Raw genomic sequence first — 8,913 nt, forward strand, 5'->3', positions numbered from 1 at the left:
GAGTTTTTATCCTGGAAGACGAAAGGTCACAAGGTGTGACCTTTCGTCTTCCAGGATGATAACTCGATTTATACATTATTTTAGTCAGGTTACATGAATATATAACCAATGAACAATTAACTTGACTAAAATATTGTTTCAATTGAGTTTTTATCCTAGAAGACGAAAGGTCATAAGGTGTGACCTTTCGTCTTCCAGGATGATAACTCGATTTAAACATTATTTTAGTCAGGTTACTTGAATATATAACCAATGAACAAGTAACTTGACTCAAATATTGTTTAAATAGAGTTTTTATCCTGGAAGACGAAAGGTCACACGATTTAAACATTATTTTAGTCAGGTTACTTGAATATATAACCAATGAACAAGTAACTTGACTAAAATATTGTTTAAATAGAGTTTTTATCCTGGAAGACTAAAGGTCACAAGGTGTGACCTTTCGTCTTCCAGCATGATAACTCGATTTATACATTATTTTAGTCAGGTTACTTGAATATATAACCAATGAACAAGTAACCTGACTAAAATATTGTTTAAATTGAGTTTTTATCCTGGAAGACGAAAGGTCATAAGGTGTGACCTTTCGTCTTCCAGGATGATAACTCGATTTAAACATTATTTTAGTCAGGTTACTTGCATATATAACCAATGAACAAGTAACCTGACTAAAATATTGTTTCAATAGAGTTTTTATCCTGGAAGACGAAAGGTCACAAGGTCTGACCTATCGTCTTCCAGGATGATAACTCGTTTTAAACATTATTTTATTCAGGTTACTTGAATATATAACCAATGAAAAAGTAACTTGACTAAAATATTGTTTCAATTGAATTTTTATCCTGGAAGACGAAAGGTCACAAGGTGTGACCTTTCGTCTTCCAGGATGATAACTCAATTTAAACATTATTTTAGTCAGGTTACTTGAATATATAACCAGTGAACAAGTAACTTCACTAAAATATTGTTTAAATAGAGTTTTTATTCTGGAAGACGAAAGGTCACATGATTTATACAATATTTTAGTCAGGTTACTTGAATATATAACCAATGAAAAAGTAACTTGACTAAATATTGTTTAAATAGAGTTTTTATCCTAGAAGACGAAAGGTCACATGGTGTGACCTTTAGTCTTCCAGGATGATAACTCGATTTAAACATTATTTTAGTCAGGTTACTTGAATATATAACCAATGAACAAGTAACTTGAGTCAAATATTGTTTAAATAGAGTTTTTATCCTGGAAGACGAAAGGTCACACGATTTAAACATTATTTTAGTCAAGTTACTTGAATATATAACCAATGAACAAGTAACTTGACTAAAATATTGTTTAAATAGAGTTTTTATCCTGGAAGACGAAAGGTCACAAGGTGTGACCTTTCGTCTTCCAGGATGATAACTCGATTTATACATTATTTTAGTCAGGTTACATGAATATATAACCAATGAACAATTAACTTGACTAAAATATTGTTTCAATTGAGTTTTTATCCTAGAAGACGAAAGGTCATAAGGTGTGACCTTTCGTCTTCCAGGATGATAACTCGATTTAAACATTATTTTAGTCAGGTTACTTGAATATATAACCAATGAACAAGTAACTTGACTCAAATATTGTTTAAATAGAGTTTTTATCCTGGAAGACGAAAGGTCACACGATTTAAACATTATTTTAGTCAGGTTACTTGAATATATAACCAATGAACAAGTAACTTGACTAAAATATTGTTTAAATAGAGTTTTTATCCTGGAAGACTAAAGGTCACAAGGTGTGACCTTTCGTCTTCCAGCATGATAACTCGATTTATACATTATTTTAGTCAGGTTACTTGAATATATAACCAATGAACAAGTAACCTGACTAAAATATTGTTTAAATTGAGTTTTTATCCTGGAAGACGAAAGGTCATAAGGTGTGACCTTTCGTCTTCCAGGATGATAACTCGATTTAAACATTATTTTAGTCAGGTTACTTGCATATATAACCAATGAACAAGTAACCTGACTAAAATATTGTTTCAATAGAGTTTTTATCCTGGAAGACGAAAGGTCACAAGGTCTGACCTATCGTCTTCCAGGATGATAACTCGTTTTAAACATTATTTTATTCAGGTTACTTGAATATATAACCAATGAAAAAGTAACTTGACTAAAATATTGTTTCAATTGAATTTTTATCCTGGAAGACGAAAGGTCACAAGGTGTGACCTTTCGTCTTCCAGGATGATAACTCAATTTAAACATTATTTTAGTCAGGTTACTTGAATATATAACCAGTGAACAAGTAACTTCACTAAAATATTGTTTAAATAGAGTTTTTATTCTGGAAGACGAAAGGTCACATGATTTATACAATATTTTAGTCAGGTTACTTGAATATATAACCAATGAAAAAGTAACTTGACTAAATATTGTTTAAATAGAGTTTTTATCCTAGAAGACGAAAGGTCACATGGTGTGACCTTTAGTCTTCCAGGATGATAACTCGATTTAAACATTATTTTAGTCAGGTTACTTGAATATATAACCAATGAACAAGTAACTTGAGTCAAATATTGTTTAAATAGAGTTTTTATCCTGGAAGACGAAAGGTCACACGATTTAAACATTATTTTAGTCAGGTTATTTGAATATATAACCAATGAACAAGTAACTTGACTAAATTATTGTTTCAATTGAATTTTCATCCTGGAAGACGAAAGGTCACAAGGTGTGACCTTTCGTCTTCCAGGATGATAACTCAATTTAAACATTATTTTAGTCAGGTTACTTGAATATATAACCAGTGAACAAGTAACTTGACTAAAATATTGTTTAAATAGAGTTTTTATTCTGGAAGACGAAAGGTCACATGATTTATACAATATTTTAGTCAGGTTACTTGAATATATAACCAATGAAAAAGTAACTTGACTAAATATTGTTTAAATAGAGTTTTTATCCTAGAAGACGAAAGGTCACATGGTGTGACCTTTAGTCTTCCAGGATGATAACTCGATTTAAACATTATTTTAGTCAGGTTACTTGAATATATAACCAATGAACAAGTAACTTGAGTCAAATATTGTTTAAATAGAGTTTTTATCCTGGAAGACGAAGGTCACACGATTTAAACAATATTTTAGTCAGGTTACTTGAATATATAACCAATGAAAAAGTAACTTGACTAAATATTGTTTAAATAGAGTTTTTATCCTAGAAGACGAAAGGTCACAAGGTGTGACCTTTAGTCTTCCAGGATGATAACTCGATTTAAACATTATTTTAGTCAGGTTACATGAATATATAACCAATGAACAAGTAACTTGACTCAAATATTGTTTAAATAGAGTTTTTATCCTGGAAGACGAAAGGTCACACAATTTAAACATTATTTTAGTCAGGTTACTTGAATATATAACCAATGAACAAGTAACTTGACTAAAATATTGTTTAAATAGAGTTTTTATCCTGGAAGACGAAAGGTCACAAGGTCCGTCCTTTCATCTTCCTGGATGATAACTCGATTTAAACATTATTTTAGTCAGGTTACTTGAACTAGACGTCTACCCGTGCTGCCGCACGGGTCAGATAAAGTTAAAAATGTATCTTGAATCAATGTAAAATTGGCAATGTGGTGATTGTTTGATTCTGCTAACATATTGTTGAATTAGCGTGGTTAATTCGATGATTAAATGTTAGCACAAACGGGTAATATTTGGTTGACTACGCCACGGTATTTATAACGTAACTTACTGTCGAAGAACCGTAAATAAATATAATATCCTCGATAACCTCCAACGGCAATTAATAATCGTAACCATGTGCATGTGACAATAAAGCATAAGAACTCAGAAGCACAATTTAATTCCATATCGTTGCAATACCATTATAAATCGGTTTGGAAGAAATAGAATTGATATGAAAGCAAGGTGAATTAGCATTCAAGATAATTGACATCAGTTCAATCTGCAATTTTGTACTCACGAAATTACAAAGGCTGAATCATCAAAATAATGCCGCAATAGTGCTTTCCATATAAAATTGCAACACCTAGTAAGTTCATCAATATAGATAAAAGCAACTTAAAGCTTGCCACCAAAAAGACAAAATCCTGGACAATTGTGAAGACGCAACGGCTGACGACATACGTAAAAAACTTGTGCTATTCCTAATTTTGTTCATCAAATACGTAAAAAACTTGTGCTATTCCTAATTTTGTTCATCACATTTTGTTCATCTAAAAAGTCTTCACAATTGTTGAAGTTCATCAATAAAAACTGTAAACTTGGTAATCAAGATTTGTGAAACGCCTAATTAGTATAGGTTTTGTTGGTTTATTCCTTTTTTTACGATCCAATTTGTTTTTTTTAGGGGAATCCAATTCATTGTATATTAATTGTAAGATTAATTTACGCCTAATTAGTATAAATTTGGTTGGTTTATTCCTTTTTTTACGATCCAATTCGTTTTTTTAGGGGAATCCAATTCATTGTATATTAATTGTAAGATTAATTTTAGATATTGACATGCATCAGAATTTGGCAAAAAAAAAAAATCTTACATAAAACATGGTCATCAGTTCATTCCCCACGCCAATTTATTTTGAAGAATAATATCAGATTTTGCTTCCTATTTATTTGGCCTACCAAAACTGATTTACCACAGCAAGCATATCAATTGATCTCATTTCCTATTTTTTTGCAAGGGTTGACTCAAGAAATTTTTGGGAGTTTATCAATCACTCAACAGATCTACAACAGAAATACAAACTACACACTAACCATGTATACTTTGACGGTTTTTCAGCCACTTGTCTCTAATTACCATTGAAAATTTTGATTAAATACAAACTACACTAACCATGTATCTTTTTTGAATTATAAAGGATTATTTGCTAGGATCACTCAGAGCTGGGATTCCATGTATAACATCATTCCAAATTTTAGAGCACACACAAACCACATTTTTTTTTTGAGAAGTAGTGAATTTTGGAAGCAAGGCATACATAACAGTATATCGACGACATGGTTTGATTTAAGTACCTAAACATATAAGTTGTGTGTCATTTGCATCACTCATTAAAAACCAAAGTGCTGAAAAATTTCCTTAAGACAGAAACAGAAGCTAAATGAAAATAACAATGCAACAGATATAATTTAAACCAAATACTTTAATAGATCCATGACAAACCAAATTTAACAAACAGAAAGATAAAAGGCCATATATGGCAGCAGTACTTGAAACACTCGAAGATAATGAGTCTGGCATTCAGGGAAATGAGCATAAAAAAACTAAATAAACTAAATTGATCCAGAATTAAGACAAAATTTGGATTCAATTAAACAGAACTTAATCAGTTAAACTCCCATGGTCCTCATCAAGCCGTTTTCTCAATCTTAACACTTTTGAGCCTATGTGGTTTGTTGATTGACGTTTCTCCAAGACCATCAATTCCCAACTCTGCAGATACATCTGCATCAGCAGATCTTTTTTCTCCAGACTTGCTACATGGGGTTTTCTCACTTTCTTTCTGGTCCAGCACAGTATTGCTTGAGTCACCTCCTTCAATCATCTTAACCTGTTTATTCAAAACATTAAGTGTTTCAATAATAAGCTAATCGGTACTGTCTAGTAATGAATGACCAGCATAGACGACACAACATGGGTTAAGAGTGTATACATTTTCGGACACAACAGCAGCCTGGGTTAATGCAACATCATCACCGCAATCTTCATCCTCATCAAAGGTTATCTGCACTTCAACAATATAATGAGAAATACAGATTTACTAATAAATCAATTAACAGGGATATGTCCTTTTAATCTAAAGAAAGAATACCTTCAGATTATGACGCTTTACAAACGGGCTTATTAAATCAGAATCATCTGATGTCCTCTTCACACCATAATTACGCCAGCTGTGATGCAAATTTCCTTCTGTCACTTCCACCTTGAACAACATTTTTTTCCCAACCAAGACTTCAAGATCTGACGGGTATCCTTTATCATTGTTGCCCTTAAACATGAAAAACACAAATATCTTCAATAACATGAAAAACATATATGAACCCAAAAAAGATGCGAATCAGTCATTAAAATTGATTCTATTACCTGTCCTTGTGCATCAATCAAATCCTGCACACTTTTCCCAACATAGTTTGACACATTCCGATCAAAAAGAATGAAACTTGTAGAACCGGTATTGTCCATAACTTGCACATGCAATTTGAACCTTAGAAATGTTTGAAAAAAATTCACTCAATATCCTAAAGGGATGTCAAAAACAACTATAAACAAACATGGGTTTCTAATCCTAAAATGCATATAAGAGACATCAATAACACACTTGAAACTTCACAAAACTTTTAAAACTATTATTTTGTTTGGCGACCTTAACCCAAAGCGCAAATATTTACCTCGGAACAGCATTCCTGCTCTGCTTACACCTTGAGCAAAACATTTTTCCAGCAATTATTTTGATCCTACCAGCACATTTAGTACATGCGTCATAATACCAGCTATATTCTGCTTCAATACCAATTATTGAGGCAAGTACAATTACCACACATTGCTGTCCACAAACAATAAAACATGAAATGAATTATACATATCAAATAAACATGTTAACAATTTATACATGGTGGAGTACAACAAAATAAATTAGAAGATTGAGCATTATACGTCAGACGATTCAATTAAGTCCTCGATAGTCATCATTCTTGACTGAAGCATATCTTCAGCTAATGGAACGATCACTGTTCCGGTAACTTGGCTTACCCCCTGTGTAACCTCAACATCAGCACCATCAATCCTGATCATTCACAAACAAAGTATAAATGTAGAAACAACTTGCAGCGATGATTAATTGCCATCCATATTTTATATGAACAATATTAGATCCTTACTTGGAAAGATATTCCTTAACAACTGGACAATCATCATCCAAAATTAGTTTCGTTCCATAAAAACATTTGAAATACCCATTGTGCCATAGTATTTTTTAAGCTTGCATAAATGGATCACAACAACGACAGGAGAATTCGGATCATGGACGGTGAGATAGGCATCCATCCTAACAGCGTAGGTATCCCACAAAGAACAATGGATCCTATTTCCCCTGAATGGTCGACATATACATTTATTTATATATTAGGACCGCATTTATGCTACGAAACAAAATTGAAGCTGGAAAATAAATATGAGAAATGTATATAGATGTATACACTTACTCAGGATCTTCTAAAGTTATGTCAATTAGCTTGGATTTTTTTTCCATTAGCTTCCTTATCCTTTAAGACATCTCTCTCCACAACACGTCTATTACATCTAATCATAAGCATTACAACGTTAGATAAACAGTAGAAAGTAAAAGTGACAATTTTTTTTTTTTTACATGTTTAGCGAAGCCAGATATTCCCCACCAACATGTCTGTCTTCCTTGGTTGATTCAAGTATCTCCTTGAATGGCACAAATTCATAATGGTACGCAGGTATTGTGTTGTTATCAATCTTTGTGAATCTTGTTCTATCTATTAGGTTCAATTTCCACCTGTGCTCAGTGCATCGATACCTTCCTTCATTCTTCGCAACCAACACATTCTCAATCTCATATGCTGCTCCATCTTGAACCAAGGATCGTATCTTAGGAATGAGGGCTTTCTTCCCGGTTGCTTGAATCTTTCCAAGCTACATGTGCTACATGTTTCAACAAACAATAAGCTACACGCAAATGAGATGATCCACTTGTACTACTTGCTATAGCAACAGTGAAACACAATAATGAATATGCAGCCACGTGTATAATTTCGCTCATAGAATTCATCTGCATCATGAAAAGTCACATTTTATAGCCTCTGTTGTTTTCCTGCTTCAATGAATGAGCACCCCCAGTTTGTCTAGCAAGAGTGTCCTTGATAATGCTTTGTGGTGCACTATTTGATGAATCACTCAAGCTTGGATGTATTTAATTTAAAGTCTTCCAAAAATGAAAATACTACTTTGGAAAGCTCGTTATTTGAACTAATATGACTCTTCATTTTCTGCTGGAACAAAATCTGATTGGAGAGAAAAGGAAGCAGTAGTAAGATAACACTTACAAATGAACTAAAATTATGCAAACACCAGTATGTTAGCTAATTGCTGCTTCAGAGTGCCATTTCCCTTTTAAATGCAAAACTACATGAGTTAATTGATAATTATCTAGCAAATTCAATTAGTGAAATTCTTATTGTGCATAGGAGCAAACATGATATTTTGGAATCAAACAGAGATTAGAACAAAAACCAAAACAACCACCATAAGTAAGGAAAAAAAAGTGAAATACAAAGTTAAACATCATGAACAAATAGACACAAAAAATACATATCATCTCATGTCATAGACTATATAAAGTTAGGTTGAGTTTAAGACAGAACAGTAAGATTTCTCAGTCAGCCATTCCACCTAGTTGTTTTTCTTCTACTTATGCCTGCACTTAGACAGTAATTTTATGTTAACGATTTTCCAAAAACTTACAATTATAATTAGATACTAAAAGATATATTGACCAATTTAACTTCTTTTGAACAATCTATAAGAAATATATAAATTCATGTCAAAAGTTCAAGAGATATGTAAATTTAAGAGATGTATAAAGAAAAAAAAAATAAGAATGGGACTTGCCATCAACAAAGCCCAATATAAGTTCTAGTGATACTTTTATCAAACACTTATAGTGCAAAGTAGCTTTCATCATACCATGGAATCTCTATGTCACACTCACTTTCCCTGCAGTTAAATAACACCATATAGCAATCAAATTTGATATCAAATAATTTCACAATGTCAAAATGAAAGAAAAATAAATTATTTAGTTGCTCTCAAATCCACAGAGAATGATATGATAAGCACATCTAAGAATTACCTCAATTGTACTGAATCATCACCGAA

The 8,913-nt window shown here is 32.2% G+C and overlaps 1 protein-coding gene across 1 annotated transcript; it reads right to left on the minus strand.

Moving 5' to 3' along the window:
* Nucleotides 1-5,219: 5,219 nt before the first annotated feature.
* LOC146915530 (uncharacterized) lies at nt 5,220-7,299 on the minus strand. Its single transcript, XM_085716486.1, has 8 exons — nt 7,215-7,299; nt 6,891-7,102; nt 6,667-6,796; nt 6,402-6,556; nt 6,097-6,217; nt 5,825-6,001; nt 5,666-5,737; nt 5,220-5,563 (listed from the first exon to the last, which is right to left on the minus strand). Exons 3-8 carry the CDS (start codon nt 6,715-6,717, stop codon nt 5,363-5,365), a joined length of 777 nt encoding a protein of 258 aa, XP_085572612.1. The 5' UTR covers nt 6,718-6,796; nt 6,891-7,102; nt 7,215-7,299; the 3' UTR covers nt 5,220-5,362.
* Nucleotides 7,300-8,913: the final 1,614 nt, after the last annotated feature.

This window comes from Medicago sativa, chromosome 6 (genome assembly GCF_051527215.1).
Source record: "Medicago sativa cultivar Bolivia chromosome 6, Bolivia_mono, whole genome shotgun sequence".
Taxonomy (NCBI): domain Eukaryota; kingdom Viridiplantae; phylum Streptophyta; class Magnoliopsida; order Fabales; family Fabaceae; genus Medicago; species Medicago sativa.

Coding starts and splice junctions, on each gene's coding strand:
- LOC146915530 (XM_085716486.1), bottom strand. CDS start 6,717: ATGCTTCAGTCAAGAATGATGACTATCGAGGACTTAATTGAATCGTCT. Junction 6,557..6,666: donor ACTTAATTGAATCGTCTGAC/GTATAATGCTCA, acceptor GTTTGTGGACAG/CAATGTGTGGTAATTGTACT. Junction 6,002..6,096: donor TGATTGATGCACAAGGACAG/GTAATAGAATCA, acceptor TTCATGTTTAAG/GGCAACAATGATAAAGGATA.